This window comes from Capricornis sumatraensis, chromosome 10 (genome assembly GCF_032405125.1).
Source record: "Capricornis sumatraensis isolate serow.1 chromosome 10, serow.2, whole genome shotgun sequence".
Classification (NCBI taxonomy): domain Eukaryota; kingdom Metazoa; phylum Chordata; class Mammalia; order Artiodactyla; family Bovidae; genus Capricornis; species Capricornis sumatraensis.
The window spans coordinates 20,585,682-20,606,631 of record NC_091078.1 but is presented as its reverse complement, the minus strand read 5'-3'; the positions used below and the strand labels follow the sequence as shown (position 1 = coordinate 20,606,631).

The 20,950-nt window shown below is 36.7% G+C and overlaps 1 protein-coding gene across 1 annotated transcript in view; it reads right to left on the bottom strand.

The window, feature by feature from the left end:
• Positions 1-227: 227 nt before the first annotated feature.
• Positions 228-20,950, bottom strand: part of RUFY2 (RUN and FYVE domain containing 2) — a 41,447-nt gene continuing 20,724 nt past the window's right edge. The window contains exons 13-18 of the mRNA XM_068981940.1: positions 20,468-20,587; positions 12,700-12,829; positions 12,278-12,372; positions 5,165-5,213; positions 929-1,006; positions 228-837 (exon numbers count right to left, since the gene is read on the bottom strand). Coding sequence (XP_068838041.1) covers positions 694-837; positions 929-1,006; positions 5,165-5,213; positions 12,278-12,372; positions 12,700-12,829; positions 20,468-20,587 — 616 coding nt within the window. The 3' untranslated portion in view covers positions 228-693. The remainder of the gene's footprint in view (positions 838-928; positions 1,007-5,164; positions 5,214-12,277; positions 12,373-12,699; positions 12,830-20,467; positions 20,588-20,950) is intronic.

The window sequence follows — 20,950 nt, the reverse complement described above, 5'->3', positions numbered from 1 at the left end:
ACATGTAGGCTATGCTCTCTGGCCTCTCCATGGCACTAAGAAAAAGTTACATGATAACTACTCAGCATTGATAGCAGTTTTACTTTCACACATTCACCTCACAGGAACTCTTAATGTATAATTTGAGATTTCCTTTGCCATTTTTATTCAAAAATAACAGGGCATGCTTTTAAAGTAACCTTAGCCTAATTTCTGACTGTAGTTACCCTGTAACTCTTCTTAATGCCATGTAAAGTGAAGTCGTTCAGTTGTGAGGCTCCTCCATAGGCTGTATATAGTCCATGGGGTTGCAAAGAGTCGGACATGGACTGTAGCATACTAGGCTCCTCCGTAGGCTACATCCATGGGGTTGCAGAGTCGGACACAACTGAGCCATTTCACTACAAAATATGGCAAACATGTAGGCTCTGCTCTCTGGCCTCTCCATGGCATTAAGAAAAGAGTTACATGATAACTACAGTCAGGAATTAGACAGGTTACTTTAAAGCATGCCCTGTTATTTTTGAATAAAAATGGCAAGGGAAATCTCATTATACATTGAGTTCCTGTGAGTTGAATATGTGAAAGTAAAACTGGTACCAATGCTGTCTGAAAGCTCCTTAAGGGCTGTCTGAATACATTGTACACATGTTCATATGTAACATTCATCATTTGTTGTAGGTACTTTGCATACATTAGAGTAGTTCTGGAATATTATGGCAAATTAGATGAGCATCTTTGAATTAGTAATGCGTGACAGGAATCACAAACCCGTACTGGCTTCGGTGAAGAAGGCAAAGGCAGTTCGTTGTCAGAACAGGCATTACAGAAAATTTCCCCACAGTTTCTACAGTGGTGCTATTAAATGGAAAAATCAGAGGGAAAAAAATGAGTAAAATTAGCCATATTTGCACCAAAACTTTTGGACTCGCTTCCTATTCTCCCTTACCTTTCTCTTAGACAGTGAGAATTCCTTTTCACAAAGTTTACAATGTGTTGCTTCTTTATCTTTCAACCAAACCAGTCCCTGGTAGAGGAAAAATATGATTATTAATGGTCAAATTAGTACTAAAAGATGCATGAAAACATTTCTGACCAAGAGCATTTTATAGGAACATGCATGTAGATAAACCAAAAATGAGTCCTTTTTTTTTTGACAGATTTATTTAAACAGTTGTAGATTAAACAAATGTGGAATTTCCTTCAAAATAATCTGGGTGAGGAAAAAGGGACATGCTTATATAAATAAGCAAGACTGGCCATATGTTGATAAATAGTGAAACTGGATGATGGTTCATTTTACTCTTTACAGCCAAATACTGGAACATTTCATGACAAATGTTTAACAAAAATCCACTATGGATAGTAACTATACGGAAAGAACCTTAATATCTAGTCCAAAAACATTTAAAGATAAGTTTTCACTATGTGAAGTACATGAGTTTGGCATTATGTATGTATTATACACAGCTAATCCACAGTATTTGAAGAGAATTTGTAAATCAGATGATTGAGTTCTTTAGGTAAGACTTCACCTTAAATTCAGTTCTACACTGCTATAAATTTCCCTTAGCTTCTGTGACTCACAAATTTAATAGGTACTATGTAAACTTCCATAGCAAATGTAAGTAGTCTTAAACAGGTAGAAGTGAAGTTGATACCTAAAATTTCTAACTAACTTGACTGATTCTTAACCAACCAAGATCTTGGCTAGGAAAAGCATCTTTCCCCTCTATGAAAGCAACTTTTGTTAGGTGATGCCCATTTTACAACGAGAAGACCTAAGTTTTAAAGAAGTCCTGTATTTCTGATTAACTCATCACATGTCCCTTTTGGAAACAGCCCAGCCTAAGCTACGCTGCTGCTGCTGCTTCCACAGAACCAAGTATATCTGATTCTAACTTGGAAGAGGGCGTGAGCAACACAGGACCTATACCAGCTAACAAGAGAAAAATCTTCCAAGCAGAAAAGCCCACAGACATTCTCAAAAGCCTGAGTTTTCTTGAAAGCCTCTTCTACCTGACAGCATAATTCTTGGAAGAAACTAAGACGAAAAGAGAGTAAGCATTCAGGGGTCAAGACTGCAAGGTTACTTTCACAGTCTCAGTAACCAGCACCTGTTATCTGATATAGTAGAGGTAAGACAAATGGTATTGGGTTACCGCACTTCAGGCACTCTTCAGGCTTCTTAGAACACAGGATTGTAAGAAGTGAAGATATAAAAACAAAAAAAACCCTAGACAGCTCCCATCAGATACAGAGAGACTGACCAGCAGAGTCACATGATTTGAATCATGGAATTTTTTTTTTAAAGCAAGATGAGGCCTTGAAGATAATTCTAACTTGAACACCATAAAAAGGAAAGTGATTTGCCAAACATCCCAAAGTCACATAGTGCAAGCAACTTTGCTGCCCAGCTATGTTTATAAGGACGAGACCCTGACATGAAGCAGATTTCCAAACACCATCATTTGGTTCAAAAGTAAGTAACCTTCTGACATCAGGGTTGAGCTTCCAACTTTATTTCCAGACTTATGAACTTACCTTGCACCTCTCTCAAGGAGAAAAGCTGTACAATGTAGGGTAAGCCTAGTGCATTAGCTAGAAGGGACCTCAGAACAGCACTCTCAAGCTTTCATTTTACAGATAAGAAAAACTTAAGATCCAGGGAGCTGAAGTTGCTTCCTCAACAAAACAAAGCTGTTTACAAGCAGAGCCAAAACTAAAGGGGGCAAGCTACTGCTCTGCAAACAAATGGCTATTTTTCCCTGCCCTTGGTGTTCCAGAATGTCAGCTACTCAGGTTAAATCCCACAAACAGTATTAAGGATCCTTCTCTGAACAGAGTCAACTGCTCCAGAGAGGTCTTGTAGATACCAACACTGGGAGAAGATACCCAGCAGACTGGAAGTTGACAGATTTCTCTTCGGTCAAGGCCCCCCTGTCTATTACAACCCATCCCCACCCACCTAACCAACAAACACCAGGCTTCCAAGACTTTTTGTGCCTTTCATCAAAACTGGGAGATTTTCTAACATCTGAGGAATGATTTGGGCGTGAAGTACTCCAGCCAAATAAACATAAGAAAAGAATTCAGAGGGAACAGAATAGCAGCAATAAAAGAAAACATTAAAGAAATTATAATGGAATATCCTCAGAGATAAGATGTTATTTTAAAAAGGAAAAATGAGCAAATAGGAGCCGGCTGAATGTTAAAAATATAGTAACAGAAATAAGTCTCACAGAAGGTTGAAACTGAATTCAACCAACTTTAGGTTTAATCCAGTTTATAGGCTTAAATAAGGGGATAGAGGAAAAAATAAGACTATTATGAAGAAGAAATCAGATAAAACCCAAAATGTAAGAAACTATAATAGCTGGTTTCTTACAACAGACCCATTGTAAGAAACAGACCTATTGTAATACAATAGACCTATCAACTGGACAATAGCACCAAAAGAAAAAAGTCATATAAATCCATTTTCATACACATAAAAATGGAAATCTAGATAATGTAGGCTAGATATGAACAATAAAACTGTTAGAAAAACATAATGATGAACAAAAACAGAAGACTTACTGTAGGGAAGGGAATGCAATCAGGGAGCACACATGTTCTATCACAAGCTAAAACAGTATGCCAGCATTTTTAAGTTGTACTGTACATGTCCTCTTGCATATATGGTATATATTTCACAGTGAAAAATTTTTACAAAACAGCTTAAAAAATGACAGTTGGGCAAACATCCCTATGTATCTCCTAAAAAAGTGTGAGAGCAGAATAAAGGCATACAGATTCATAAAACCTTTTATTGTTTATCCACCATTTTCTAGGAGGCTACTGAAGGAAGCATCACCCAGTAAGAATTCCATGTTGATCAAGTGGTTAGGATTCCATGCTCTCACTGCCAAAGGCCCAGGTCTGATGCCTAGCTGGCTAACTATGAAGTCCCACAAGCTGTGTGGCACGGCAAAAAGAAAAAAAGCATTGAAAGAACAAACGACAGCAGAGGGAAATGCCAGGACAAGAGTGACCAGACCAGACTAGACAGGAGCAATGAAGCAGAGAACTTCCGTAAGGATGACTCTGATGGAAAAAGAAAGAACTGATTCCTTGATTCATTTTTACCATGTGAGAAACTTCTATCAAAAAGCATTTAATAGAAGTGTTTGAAGCTATAAGAAAACTCTGATTCTCAAATACCACTGAAAAAGGCAGGGGGCATAAATATTAGCTCTAGAGGAAATGAAAAGTTGTTCAAGAAAAAAAATACAACTGCAATATATACTACTACCTGCCCCAGGAAGGAACAGTATTTAAATACTCAAAGAATATACAGTAAATATATTTCACAAAAACTTTTACTTAACTACAGGAGAAGAACAGTGCAGAGTAGACAGACCAGGGGAGAGTGAGCAAAACTCCTCATCCGTCATGTTGATGAGGCAATACACAGGTCTGCAAAATACTTAAGAAACGGAAATGCCAGAAGAAGCGACTAAAAAGAAAAGTAGCTCCCTAATGGTGGCAAAAGCTGGAATGCATAAGGGACAAGAGGGTGAAAAACAAAAGACTGCTTCCCTTTGTTTCTTTTTTTAAGTCTTCCTAGTATGTAGTACAATTTGACTTTTTAAAGGACTTTCATGTAACACCTGGGTAAACGCAATGGGGAGCTTGTGCGATAAGAAGCCATCTGTCACCGAAGTACTCACACAGAGACTATATTTTCTCCTCTGTTGTAAGAACCATATATTCGATTGTACCAAATCACTTTCACTCAAGTAACATACTCAATATTCAAAGCAACCTTATGCAAAATCATAAGCCAAAATCAGAAGAGGAAAGAGACTCCATGGTGATGTGTGACTTGATGAAGATCAAAATCTAGTAAGTAACAGACTGGCTCAGGAATTTAAGGAGTATCAAATCCAAAGGCAATTTCACTCTACCCATGCCACAACTTCAGGAAAGGAGACAAAACTATTTCCAAGGTCATTTCCAACATGAGGAATTTTAATAATGTGTTCTAGAGGTGTAGTGAAGAGGTGGACCCCAGGATACAAGCCCCCATTCAGTGCTTCTGCCTCTATACATCCTAGGATTCCACAACAGTACACGGGGCCTTACCTCCTACTGGAGACTCACAGATATCCCTTCCCACTTGAGGAAACCACTTCACACTCACCTGCAATGCTTTGTTGGCTTCTTTCATGTGTTCGATTTTAAGTTTTGATCTAAAAAGATTATAAATTGGTTCAAATTTCAGTGCACATTTTAAAATACAGAACATCTAGTAATTCCTTAGAAAGGTACTGAATTTTCATAGGATATAAAACTGTAGATACTATATTATTCTAATGATCTTCTTTGGCTAGTGGGATTATATTTAACAGTTTCCTATATTTCTTAAACGACCTAAAGCAAAAATAGTTTTGAGATTTAAAATTTGCTTTTTTTAAAGATAGAACGTTGGAATTTTCATGTCGCTATGACTATTAAATGATAGCTATCATTTATTGTAGCTGTCAATAAATAGCTGAGGTACCAGACACTGTGCTATAAACTTTGCACGTGTAATCTCATTTAGTCTTCAGAAACATTTATAAAGATGAAAACAGTAAGGTCTTATGAGGTTTAGTCACTTGTAACAAATCACAAGATGGTAACTGAGGAAGCCAGGATTTAAACCCTCATCTCTGAGACCCAAAAGCCGATAGGTTAACCATTATGAATACTCTTTCTGTAGCAGATGCTACAGAGTGGTAAGTAAGAGTGGATATATTAAGGAAGATATAATACTTTTTAACTTTTTAAAAATATGTGTTAGTTAACATGCAATATTTATCTGTGATCCCAATACCCAGACGTGATCATCTCTACATGTCAATGAGTATGTGTATTTCAAATGGAAAAATTATTTACATAGTTCCCCATATGACTTAACAATATATCCTGAAAGGCTTAGAGCTACTGACTTCTTATTAAGTATCTGCCACATTATTATATTAAATGGTTACAGGTATACCACGAAAAAGAATGTAAAGTATGCAGCTTACATAATTACCTACTGATGAATTTTCAATATGTTTCAAATCTTTTTGCCATAAAATTATTCATTAAAATTGAAATGACCAAAACATTTGTATTATTTTTCTTAAGATAACTTAAAAATGAAATAATTGGATTAAAACATACATAAAATACTAAAGTCTGAAGCATAACATTAGGAACTTGCTTTGCCCTACAAGTGTTCTTTGTTCCAAAACTTAAAAACAGTGTTAGTCTTTTATCTGGCTCATAACAACTCTTACAAGTGGGAATAATAAATGTAAAATTACACAGTGTAAAAATACTAACAGAGTAATCAAATTTTCTTAGCTGAACTCACATCTACAAAAAGTACCCAAGGAAAACTGATGGGAATTTTGGCCACAATAGTATATACAGAAAAACTGAATATGGAATAAAAATAGCTTATTTAATGGTGTTCACTACAGAAATACTTTCTATATGAAAACTTACTGGTGTTGATTTATTTCTGGTTAAAATGCCTTTATTCACAAATACGGACCCTAAAAAAGCATGCTGCCCCTTCTACCCTGATACAAATTGCCAAACTATCCTAAAGAAAGAGAGTATCATTTACAGTTCCAATAAACACAACGTAAAAGAACACCTTTTCCTTGTCCTGGGCAGGGAACAGATGTCTGTATTATTCATTTTAATTAAATTCCTTTTAGGAATATGTATTTAAGTTTCTGAAAATATTTGACCACAGCATGAAAAAAGCATAGAGAAAGGTCAAAATAAAACATGAGAATGTAATAAATGTGATACAATAAATTATGACACTATAGGAAAACACCCATAAATTATGTAAGCCTCAGACAATCCTGAAATCCCTCCATGAAGGAAAAAAATCTGTTAAGTTTCTTAATATGGAAAGAATAGCATCTATGGAATACTACACTGGAAGAGTCCTGGTAATTTATTCTTTAAACTAAAAGTTTTTCTTCTTGGAATTTAAGCCTCAGTGAGGATAAGGGAGAAGCTGGTTTTTTCCTCTTCCAGTTATTTTAAACTGTCAGTAATTATGACACAAATTAGTCTAGATTTTTCTTTTTCTAATATTTCATCCTAAAATTTCACATTCCAAGTTTTCTCCAAATATTAATATTTCAGGTTTATTACTTTAATCTTCATACTAGGCAGTTTATCTACAATTATAACTTATTCAGAATAATTAACTTTTTCTTTTTTTGCCTACACCATGCTCATGCAGGATCTTAGCTCCCCAAGCAGGGATCAAACCCAATCCACCTGCATTAGAAGTAAGAAGTCTTACCCACTGGGCTGCCAGGGAAGCCCTGAATAATTAACATTTAAAGCTTTTCAAAATCTATCAAAATTTCTCTTTATAAGAATCCTTCAATAAGAAATCAGTTAATAGTAAATATGTCACTATCAAAAGTACTTTTCAAATTAAAATTAATCATTTATATTTTAAATTGCTGGTTCAGAATGGAAGCACTGGAAAGTAACTTTCAAATCTATCCTGTTCATCTTACAGACAAGAAAACTGATATTCTGCTTGAGATGAGGAAAGGTACTATGCTACGTGCTTTATCTTTTAATCAGAAAAAGAACCCTTTAGGTATTTTATAACTCTCCAATTTACAAGTGGAGAAAGAGATATTATGACTCTCGAATTTACAAATGGAAAAATGCGCTTAAAGAGCTTAAATAAATGGCCCTAAGTCACATGGTTGGTAAACTCTAAAAGAGATACTTACTTACTCCTGTCAGTGACATTCAGTTCAGTTACTCAGTCATGTCCAACTCTTTGTGACCCCACGGACTGCAGCACACCAGGCCTCCCTGTCCATCACCAACTCCCGGAGCTTACTCAAACTCATGTCCATTGAGTCGGTGATGCCGTCCAACCATCTCATCCTCTATCGTCCCCTTCTCCTCCTGCCTTCTATCTTTTCCAGCATCAGGGTCTTTTCAAATGAGTCAGCTCTTCTCATGAGGTGGCCAAAGTACTGGAGTTTCAGTTTCAGCATCAGTCCTTCCAATGAATATTCAGGACTGATTTCCTTTAGGAGAGACTGGTTGGATCTCCTTGCAGTCCAAGGGACTCTCAAGAGTCTTCTCCAATACCACAGTTTAAAAGCATCAATTCTTTGGTGCTCAGCTTTCTTTATAGTCCTACTCTCATATCCATACATGACTACTGGAAAAACCATAGCTTTGACTAGATGGACTTTGTTGCCAAAGTAATGTCTCTGCTTTTTAATAGGCTGTCTAGGTTGGTCATAGCTTTTCTTCCAAGGAGCAAGTGTCTTTTAATTTCATGGCTGTAGTCACCATCTGCAGTGATTTTGGAGCGCCACCCCCCCTCCAAAATAAAATCTATCACTGTTTCCATTGTTTCCCCATCTATCTGCCATGAAGTGATGGGAACAGGTGCCATGATCTTCATTTTCTGAATGTTGAGTTTTAAGCCAACTTTATCACTCTCATCTTTCACTTTCATTAAGGGGCTCTTTAGTTCTTCGCTTTCTGCCATAAGGGTGGTGTCATCTGAAGTTATTGTTATTTCTCCCAGCAATCTTGATTCCAGCTTGTGCTTCATCCAGCCCAGCATTTCACATGATGGACTCTGCATATAAGTTAAATAAGCACGGTGACAATATACAGCCTTGACGTACTCCTTTCCCTATTTGGAACCAGTCTGTTGTTCCATGTCCAGTTCTAACTGTTGCTTCTTGATCTGAATAGATTTTTCAGGAGCCAGGTAAGGTGGTCTGGTATTCCCATCTCTTGAAGAATTTTCCACAGTTTGATGTGATCCACACAGTCAAAGGCTTTGGCATAATCGACAAAGCAGAAGTAGATGTTTTTCTGGAACTCACTTGCTTTTTCAATGATCCAACTGATGTTGGCAATTTGATCTCTGGTTCCTCTGCCTTTTCTAAATCCAGCTTGACTATCTGGAAGTTCATGATTCATGTACTGTTGAAGCCTGGCTTGGAGAATTTTGAGCATTACTTTACTGGCGTATGAGATGAGTGCAATTGTGCAGTAGTTTGAGCATTCTTTGGCATTGCCTTTCTTTAGGATTGGAACGAAAACTGACCTTTTCCAGTCCTGTGGCCACTGCTGCGTTTTCCAAATTAGCTAGCATGTTGAGTGCAGCGCTTTCACAGCATCATCTTTTAGGATTTGAAACAGCTCCACTGGAATTCCATCACCTCCATTAGCTTTGTTCATAGTGTTGCTTCCTAAGGCCCATTTGACTTCGCATTCCAGGATGTCTGGTTCTAGGTGAGTGATCACATCATCATAGTTATCTGGGTCGTGAAGATCTTTTTTGTACAGTTCTTCTGTGTATTCTTGCCACCTCTTCTTAATATCTTCTGCTTCTGTTAGGTCCATACCATTTCTGTCCTTTATTGTGCCCATCTTTGCATGAAATGTTCCTTTGGTATCTCTACTTTTCTTAAAGAGATCTCTAGTCTTTCCCATTCTATTGTTTTCCTTTATTTTTTTGCACTGATTACTGAGGATGGCTTTCTTATCTCTCCTTGCTATTCTCTGGAACTCTGCATTCAAATGAGAATATCTTCCCTTTCTCCTTTGCCTTTTGCTTCTCTTCTTTTCTCAGTTATTTGTAAGGCCTCCTCAGGCAACCATTTTGCCTTTTTGCATTTATTTTTCTTGGTGATGGTCTTGATCACTGCCTCCTGTACAATGTCACAAACCTCCGTCCATAGTTCTTCAGGCACTTTGTCTATTAGATCTAATCCCTTGAATCTGTCACTTCCACTGTATAATCGTAAGGGATTTGATTTAGGTCATACCTGAATGGTCTAGTGGTTTTCCCTACTTTGTTCAGTTTAAGTCTGAATGTGGCAATAAAGAGTTAATGATCTGATCCACAATCAGCTCCTGGTCTTGTTTTTGCTGACTGAATAGAGCTTCAAAGGTCCGTCTAGTCAAGGCTATGGTTTTTCCAGTAGTCATGTATGGATGTGAGAGTTGGACTGTGAAGAAAGCTGAGCGCCAAAGAATGGATGCTTTTGAACTGTGGTGTTGGAGAAGACTCTTGAGAGTCCCTTGGACTGCAAGGAAATCCAACCAGTCCACTCTAAAGGAGATCAGTCCTTGGTGTTCTTTGGAAGGAGTGATGCTAAAGCTGAAACTCAAGTACTCTGGCCACTTCATGCAAAGAGTTGACTCACTGGAAAAGAGTCAGACACGACTGAGCGACTAAACTGAACTAAACTGATAGAGCTTCTCTACCTTTGGCTGCAAAGAATATAATCAACCTGATTTGGCTGCAAAGAATATAATCAACCTGATTTTGGTATTGACCATCTGGTGATGTCCATGTGTAGAGCATTCTCTTGTGTGTTGTTGGAAGAGGGTGTTTGCTATGACCTGTGCATTCTCTTGGCAAAGCTCCATTAGCCCTTGCCCTGCTTCATTCTGTACTCCAAGGTCAAATTTGCCTGTTAATCCAGGTATCTCTTGACTTCCTACTTTTGCATTGTAGTCCCCTATGATGAAAAGGACATCTTTTTTGGGGTGTTAGTTCTAGAAGGTCTTGTAGGTCTCCATAGAACTGTTCAACTTAAGCTTCTTCAACATTACTTGTTGAGGCATAGACTTAGATTACTGTGATATTGAATGGTTTGCCTTGGAAACGAACGGAGATCATTCTGTCATTTCTGAGACTGCATCCAAGTACTGCGTTTCAGACTCTTGTTGACTATGATGGCTACTCCATTTCTTCTAAGGGATTCTTGTCCACAGTAGTTGATATAATGGTCATCCGAGTTAAATTCACCCATTCCAATGACTGACATTCAGTTCAGTTCAGTTCATTTCAGTCGCTCAGTCATGTCCGACTCTTTGTGACCCCATGAACCACAGCACGCCAGGCCTCCCTTCCATCACCAACTCCTGGAGTCCACCCAAACCCATGTCCATTGTATTGGTGATGCCATCCAACCATCTCATCCTCTGTCGTCCCCTTCTCCTCCTGCCCACAATCTTTCCCAGCATCATGGTCTTTTCCAATGAGTCAGTTCTTCGCATCAGGTGGCCAAAGTATTGGAGTTTCAGCTTCAACATCAGTCCCTCCAATGAACACCCAGGATTGATCTCCTTTAGGATGGACTGGTTGGATTTCCTTGGCAGTCCAAGGGACTCTCAAGAGATATAATGGTCATCTGAGTTAAATTCACCCATTCCAATGAATGACATTACTGAATGCTAATTTTTAAATTTAGTCATAACTTGAAAATGCAGATCCTGAATGGTAAGCTTAAAAACTATTTCTGAACTATTAACTTTCTCTTTCAACAAAATTAAATGTCTCATATTATTCTGCATGACCTGCCCCCTCCCAACCCCACCTCATTTTACTTTTTTCTTTTTTGGCTGCATCACTTACAGGATGTTAGTTTCATGACCAGGGATAAAACTCACCCCTCTGATGTGGAAATGCAGAGTCTTAACCACTGGACGACTAGGGAAGTTCCCTTTTGATGCTCTGTGAATTTTCTAACCATATAAAACATCAAAGGGATTTATTTAGGTGACAGAATTATGGGTCACTGTAGCTTTCTTTAACTTTTCTGTATTATAAAAAAAATGACACTCTCTATTTTCTAATGTGACAGTGGTACATTCAATACTAAATCAAATCTTCCAGCGTTTACCCTAGATATTTGACAATATATTCAATCAGGGCACAAAGATGGGATTAGCTTAATCCCAAACACAGACAATGTGGAACAAGGAGGAAAATGTGAGAAAGACAGAAATCCATTTCTCCTTCTCATAGGAACCCGGTAACCCTTCAGTGCGATAGAACCAACCATACTGTATGCAATTAAGCCCCAACTACAGATAGCATCAAACAACATGAACTTTTCATAATGGTGGCTCCTTCTCAGAACAGTCTGAACAACATCTCTCCAACTATTCCGAAAATTTGACTACTGAGAAAAATATGATTTGGAGAAATTAAACAACAGTTTTTAGATTTCATCTACTGGAAAATATCTGGAACTAAGATCTATGTTCATTTTAGAATATAATTTTTAACACAATCTCTCCCCAGTCCACACTCTTATCTGTTAATTTTGACGTTTTTGTTTGGCTTTGTTTCTAATAGTTGATATCTTTCTTTTTAATATTAAACTTTTATGCCTATTTGGTTTGGCACACTCATAACTTTATAAAAGTCAATGACTACTTAGTAAAAGGAAAAAAGAGAAATTACTCGCTAAGTTTGTTGCCAAGTTCTTGAAGAGCTTGCTCCTGTTTGTGATATATTTTTTTCAATCGCTGATTTTCATCCTGGAGGTTAAGGAACTCCTTCAAAATAATAAAAGACAGAAAATGCAATTTAAAAGAAACAAACTCCACATCGTATGCTGCTGCTACTAAGTCGCTTCAGTCGTGTCTGACTCTGTGCGACCCCACAGACATACCATTAAAGGATAGGAGTGTATCCTTCAGCTTTTTATAAAAAATAGCTGGTCTATTTACTATCAACTATTTTCTATTCATTTAATCCCCTTAATGATATTTTTAAAGAAGACCAGTATACTTTGTTTCCTCCGTATACAGGTAAATTATGACTTGTCTTTTCAAGTAACTTTCATCACGATAGGATTTTTAAAGTTTACCACCATTACTTACTTTTTTAAGAGTAATGATCTGTTGGGTCTCATTTCTGAGATGAGATACAGTGTCTTTCTCCTTTTGAAGATCTTCCCGCAGAGTCTGTCTCCATTCCTTCTCAATCTTCAGATCGGTTTCCAGTTGCGCCCTTGAATGACAAATAATACAGAGACAGCTTAGTGCTCTTTCTCACATGACAGTTGTATGTATTCTTTTTAAGAGTATCTCATTGGTTGATTACTTTCACCTTGGTAATTAAATTCTTCAGATTTTCTTTCACAAATACCTTTTAGAAAACAAGTTCAGCAGCACAAGATTTTCAGATCTTGAATCTCAGTTAATTTGTCAATCACAAAAACCTCTTGTGATCTGTCATTTACTAATTCTACATACGTAAATACTGGACAAGCATGAAAAATGCCTGGAAAGGCACACCATACTATTAAGGCTTGGTTCTATCTTAGAAATGGAACCATGTTCTGTGCCAAGAGGAAATTTTTACAACAAACTAATGAAAAGTATTGCTCTGATTTAAGAATTACAGCAACCATTAAGTCAATTTAACATCAGTAACAGAGAAATCAATCCTGGTGTCAAGTGCTACTTGACAAGATTACTGTTAGAAGCTGACCCATTACAGAACAGATCTAAGACCAAGGAGACACTGGAGGAAAATCCACAGTCTGAAAAATGCCAGTTCACATCTGAAAGCACTATTTCATCAGTCAAACAACAGGTGCTAGCTGGAAAAACAAAAGCAGTCAAATTCTCACATTTTAGGAAAGCCTCCCAAAATATTTCAATAATTATTTCTCATAAGCAGATGTTATCAGGTAAGGTATACACTAATAATGCTATAGTTTCTAGTACTTTACATTTTAAGTATAATGTTATATCATAATATTGAGAATATCACAGTATTATTTTAATTTTTTGTGTTAAAATTACTTTTCTTTCCTCATATGGTTAGCATTTCCATCTATAGCCAAACTATTTTCAGGGAAGCAAATTTGAGATTTTATAATTCAAGTTGAAGAGACAAGATACTTCAAAACGGAATTTACAAATTGTTGATAAATACTATTTCACCACAGATTTAAAGAGAATATGGAGGGACAGGTATATACTGCTAACACTGAGTAAGCGAAGTACAGAGTGCATTGAGTGGCATCATCATCCAGAATCAGAAAAAAACTGAGTGAGAAAGCAAAAGGAAAATTGTGATTTTAAGTTATTTTACATATACTGTCAAAACACATGTTGATCACCAAAGGCAGAAACCATAAAGGAAAAAAGGGAAAATATAACTATATAAAAAATACACCATATCTAAAAAATAAATAATAAAAACATCTACTGTAAAGTGCCTGAATGAATAAAAAACACTATGAACAAAGTTTAAAAAGAAACTATAACTTAGAAAACATTTTCACTGTATGTGAAAGACCCAGAATAAATACATAAAGAGTTCTTACAAATAAATATTAAAAAACTGAACACCACAGAGGAAAAAATAGAGGATACGAACTGACAATTCACAACAGAAATACAAAAGGCTATCACTAGTAATCAAAGATATGCAAATTTAAACAATAAAGCACATTTTTTTCAGGCTAAATGATTCCTTGAGGTTAACTGAGATACGATGGTACAGACCTACAGTAACTGATGTGATAAAATGTCCATGATGTATCAATAATAGATATAAGAAGCAAGATACTAGAGAGTATGTAGCAAGTTTCCTCTTTCTAAAAAGCAAAAACATCTATGCATACCAAGAAGTAATGTTCATCAAAATGTTATAAAGAAGAAATATATGTCCAGGGGATTCCCTGGAGGTCTAGTGGTTAACACTCCACTGCATGGGGTGTGGTGAGTTCAATTCCTGGTTGGGGAGTTAAGAAACCGAAAGTATTTTCCATTTTAGTTGAAAAAAGGGAATGTGTTAGAAAAAAAAAAAGGGGGGATTTTTTTTTTTTTTCTTGGACAAAGTCCCAATTGCCTTTTCCTACAGAAACAGTTCCAATTTTTCTCAGCCATCAGGGATTCCTACAATCTCTAAATTGTTAACATGTTTATGCTCTACCAAAATGGCACCAAATGAGAAACAAAATTACTTTCACGGTTTCAGCAGGGACAAATCTCTCTCCCCAGCTCCACTAGTTTCCTATTGTGTAGGTTAGTCCTATTGGGAAGGGCCAGGTCCCTGGAGCATTATTTGGGTCGTCCTTTGGGCAGTGATCAAATACAGGCAGCACTGAAGAATAACTATCAGACTTGTCTTACCTATACTTCTGTCAAACTCTAGAAAAGCTATTCAGTAACACAGATCACTAAAGTTCCAAGATTGTCTTTTATTGACTGGCAAAGTGTCCCAGTCTTGATTTTCACATTTTTCCATTTTGGCAGGGCACAAGGAATTAAACAAGAAAACCCTTGGCACCATTAATAAACTTGACGACTTAAATGTTCCTTTTGATTTCTGTGGCCAAGAAAGTCCTGAAAGTGCTTTTGTGAAACTTTAAAGATTTAAGAGAAACTGTTTGTTAAGTGGTTTCTTTTTCTGGGGGGAGGCAGGTAGAAAAACAGGTGGGTTTTAGTTTCACAATGTACAAATGATGCAAGTTTCCAATCAAGGTAATATTTATTCCCTGGCCTAAAGCCTTATTCTATATACCAGCTTCTCCAAATGTTATTTTTATGGTAGATTTAAAAGAAACTTAATTTGGTTCTGGACAAGGTGGAGTAAACACATTTCTACCTATCTGTCCAACTAAGTACAATTAAAAACCCTAGACATTATATATAAACAAATAGAATATTCTGAAAGGGGGAAGAGAAGAAAGTAGACCAGCTAGGAACCCCAGGATTCAAGTAATCACACTGGTGATGAGTGTCCTGAGGCTTCTTTTTGCTTCCTTAAAAGCTCAGACTGGGTGCTGAAAAATCCCACATGCACAAACAGCAATGGGCACAGATGAAAAAAGTCCCAAGGAAAGCCTACTCTCTCCTGCCAAAGAGCCAGGAATAAGCAGCCTAACATGACAGAAACTTTATTTTAACAATAAGCGCCCTATTCCAAAGCAATTTTATTTCACCAATAAACGCCCTAGTCCAAAAAACACCAGAGGAAGAAACCATGCTCACCCCAACCACTGTCAGCAAAAGCCAAGTGGGGAGCATAATTTCTACCTTCACCTGGCAATAATGAGATATCCTTTCCAATCCACCTGTGGTAGTATCAGAGAAAGCCAAGCAGGGAGGCTGAACTTTAACCACCACCCAGCAGTAATGAGCTATCTCTCCCCATCCACCTCTGTGATGTTAGTGGAAGTCATATGCAGAGCCTGGACTTCTATATGCATCAGTAACAAGGCACTTCTTACCCTCCACACAAACACTTGGCAAAGGCCAAGTGGAGAGCCCAGATTTCTACCTTTGCTTAGTGTCAGTGAGGTACCTTTTTCACGCTCCTCCAGGATGGTGTCAACAGAGACCAAAAGGGCAGCCTGGATTTCCATTCCCATTTCATGGTAACAAGGTACCACTTTTTCACTCCAGTGTCAATGAGTGGAAAGCACAGATTTCAATCCCTGCCCAGTGGTTAGGCACCCTTCTCCATTCCATCCGGAACAGTCCTGGGCTTCTACCCCTACTTGGTATGAAGGGTCAGTGGTCAGTGTCTACATTCCCCTGCTGGTGTGGTTTCAGTGAAGGATGCTAAAACATAAAATTTAAGGAAGATGCAGTCTCATAACATAGCTCCCAAAATGTGTAGAATGCAACTGAAAAACACTTGTTGGACCAAGAACCAGGAAAAATCTCAACTGGATAAGAAAAAACGATCAACAGATGACAATATGTCAGATAATTCCAGATGCCGGAATTAACTGACAAGAATTTTAAAGCAACCATCATAAAAATGTTCCCATAACCAATTAAAAATATGCTTAAGGAACCCCCCCACCCTGTTGGAGGAAATCTAAATTGGTGACCCCATATGGAGAGCAGTATGGAGATTCCTTAAAAAAAATAAAAACAGGGTTAGAAAAAACCCCACCTGATCCTGCAATTCCACTTATAGGCATATATCTGGAGAAAATCATAATTCAAAAAGATACCTGCACCCCAGTGTTCACTGCAGCATTATTTACAATAGCCAAGATATGAAAGAAACCTAAATGTCCATCAACAGACAAATGAATAAAGAAAATGTAGTATATCTATACAATGGAATATTACTCAGCCATAAAAGAGAATGAGATAATGCCATCTGCAGTAACAGGAATGGACCTAGAGATTATCATACTAAGTGAGGTAAGCCAAAGACAAAATATCATATGGTACCAGTTACATGTGGAATCTTGGGTGGGGGGGGAAGCAACTTACGTGCAAAACAGAAATAGACCCACAGACACTGAGAACAAGCTTATGATTACCGAAGGGGAAAGGTGGGAAGGGGGTGGTAAATTAAAATTTGGGGATTAACATACACACTACTATATATACAACAGATAACCGACAAGGTCTCACTGTATAGCACAGGGAACTATACTCAATATTCTGTAATAACCTGTAAAGGAAAATAATCCAAAAAATATATATACATGAATAACTGAATCATTTTGCTCTACACATAAAACACAACATTTTAAATCAACTGCAGTTCGATAAAATACAGAACAAAAAATTCCCAAAATGTAATTTCCTCCACTTGAAAATTCCCTCTCCTGCCCAGATTGTGACCTAGACTTCTGACTATCATTTAAAATAAAGTTTATGTTTTATCTCCTCTGGGAAAACAGAATATGCTTGAAACAAATTAATGAATAAGAAGTTCTGGAAGGAAAGAAGGAAATTTTGGAAGAAAGAAAGAATCAAATGGAAATCTTAAGAACTGAAAAATACAATAATCTCAATGAATGGGATTCATTCATACACACATACATGCAATGAATCTCAGTGAATGACAGGAAAAGATGAGGAAAGAATGAACTTCCAAACAAAACAACAGGGGCTTCCCTGGTAGCTCAGTGGTCAAGAATTTGCCTGCCAATGCAGGACACAGGGGTTTGATCCCTGATCTGGGGAGATCCCACAAGTAACTAAGCCTTGTGCGCCACCAACTACTGAGCCTGTGCTCCAGAACCCGGGAGCTCCAACTACGGAGACCATATGCCACAAGGACTGAAGCCTGCGCCCCCTAGAGCCCGTGCTCTGCAACAAGGGAAGCCACGGCAACGAGAAGCCCAGGCACAGCAGCTAGAGAAAAGCTCGCACAGCAACGAGGACCCAGCAGGGCCAAAAATAAATAAATAAATTTTAAAAAGAAAGAAACAGAACAACAGAGACTACCCAATCTGAACAACAGAAAGAAAACGGACTAAAAAAAAAAAAAAGAATAGTGTCAGGGTCCTGTAGGACCATTAACAAAAAATCTAACATTTATGATATCAGAGTCCCAGAAAGGAGAGGAGAAAGCAGATGGAACTGAAAAAAAAAAAAATCTGAAGAAATAATGGCTGAAGTTTTTCCACATCTGACAAACATAAGCCTAATAATCGAAGAAGCTGACCAAAGCTGAAATAGCATAAATCCAAAGACAGAATCTTCAGAGTAATTAGAAGAACAATGATTCATTCTACTTTTCATCAGAAATTATGAAGACCAAAAGAAAGTGGTACAACAACTTTCAAGTCCTGAAAGAAAATAACTGTCAACTCAGAATTATAAAGATATTCTGAAACTACCCTTCAAAATAAAGTTGAAATCAAGACCTCAGATGAAAGAAAACTAAGGAAGTTTGCTGCCATTAGACCTACCTTAGAGGAATGGCTAAATGAACTTCTTCAGACACAAAGAAGGAAAACTTGGGGCATCATGAAGAAAGAAAGAACAATAGAAAGTTTTCTAAATTATGTTTAATGGTTGAAGCACAAATTATATCATTGTCTGATGTGGTTCTCGATATTATATAGGGGAAATATTTAAGCAAATTATATTGTAAAAAGGGGAGTGTAAAAAGGTCTAAGTGGAAGTAAAGCTTCCACATTTCCCTCAAAGTAGTAAAATGTTGATATCAGTAGTGAAAAGTTGCCAATATATAACACAATGTCCAGAATAACCACTTTTAAAAATCTATACAAAGAGATACAATTAAAGATACTACAGATAAATCAAAAAGGAATTCTAAATAATGTTCAAGTAACCCATGAGAAGGCAGGAAAAATTGAATACAGGAATGAAAACAGAAAAAATAAAACAGTAGATTTAAGCTCTAATATATCAACAATTACACTAAATGCAAATGGGCTAAATATATCATTAAGAGAGAGATTGGCAGAATGAATAAAAAAACATGCACTATACTTCAAATATAATGAAACAAATTAGGCTGAAAATAAAAAGATGGAAGATATACATAACATTGATCTTTTGTTTACTACATGAAAACATTAGTCAGAAGAAAGCAGGAGTGGCTATGTTAATATGAGATATAGCAGATTTCAGAGAAAATAAAATTACCAGAGACAATAAAGGAACATTATAAAATGATAAAAGGTCAATTCACCAAGAAGACAAAGAAATGCTAAACGTGTAGGCAACAAACAGATTTCCAGAATACAAGAGGCCAAAATTGATAGAACTGAAAGTAGAGATACACAAATCCACAATTATAGTTAGGATATTTCAACAAATCCTCTCTTGATAATTGACAGAACCACTAGACAGAAAACCATCAAGAATAGAAAAGAACAACACCTCAATCAATGGATTTTTAAAATTAATTTTTATTGGAGTATAGTTGCTTTTTAAGCAATGGATTTAAAGGTAGCTTAGCAAGTAACACATCATACCTGGTAAGTGATATTGCTTAATGATGTTACACATGAACTGCATAGTCCATGGGGTCACAAAGAGTTGGACACAACTGAGCGACCTTCACTTTTTTCAAACATAATGTTTAACAATTTTCTATTGCTGTTTTGCTGTTTTCTTTAATAACAAAAGTGATACATATTTCTTGGGGTAAAAAAATACTGATCTAAAAGAGTAAAAAGTAATTTTACTCTTACTATCAATATGCCATTACTCCCTTGAGATAATCATTTTCCAGAATCTGTATTCTTTTTTTTTTTTGCTGTGTGGCATGTGGGACTTTAGCTCCCCAACTGGGATAAAATCCAAGCTCACTGCAGTGGAAGCATGGAGTCTTAATCATTGGATCGCCAGGGAAGTCTCCAGAATCTATATTCTTAAAACTTTTCTTCACGTAAATACACACCTATGCAATTTTAATTTTATAAAAAATGGGATAAAACTTCGCCTACAGCTTGTTTTTTTGGCATCTTTCCTAGCTGGTAATATGTAGATCTATCATATGAAGTACTAAATAAAAATATTCTCAGAAAACATCATGTTCTTTGATAATATAAACTCCGTGGAGTTACAAAGGTCTATTACACTCAGTATTTAGAAACATAATGGCCATCAGATTAATGCTGAACAACCAGAAAGAATAAAACTCTCCATGAGCAAGAAGATAGCAAGACGGTTGAAAGTAACTCTATAAACAATAAAGGGAGCAAAAACATAAAGTCTTATCACAACTGTGCCTTCTAGTTTTGTTTTGCCTTTTTTTTTTTGAAGGAAAACTCTACAATCTAGCCAGCATCGTTAAATAAATGAAAATACAGGTTTTCTTCCATTGCATGCAAAGAAAGGAGGAGGAAAAGAGGGGGAAATTATATTAACACAAGTATTTATTTCCAAGTAAAATACTCACAGCTGTTTCTCCTTTTGGGAGATTTGTTTCTGCAGACTGTCCAATTTACTCTGATACTCTTGTAGATATTTCTTGTCCTCATCTTCAATTTCCATTTGCGCCTTCTCTGCTTGCTGCAATCTGGTGTAATTCAAATCAACTTTGGGTAAAACTGAGGCTAGAACTAGGGTGTAAAAGGGTGAAGAAGACAAATAAAAGAAAAACGGGGAAATAGAAACATTTCTAAATGAAAACAAAGTTTGGGGAAAAACTCACAAACTCAAACGTGAAAGAGCCACACAATGTCTAGAAATTGTTTTGTGATTTTTTTCAATATAATACATAATATGCCCAGAATACTATCTTCAATTTTGCTTTATTTCTTGTTCGTAATTAACAATGCAAAGCAATATAGCCTTTACCACTTATGTAAAGCATAAGATGTTAATTTTCAAAGTATAATACGTGCATTACTGCCTTTTTACAAAACCATGAAAAGTATAG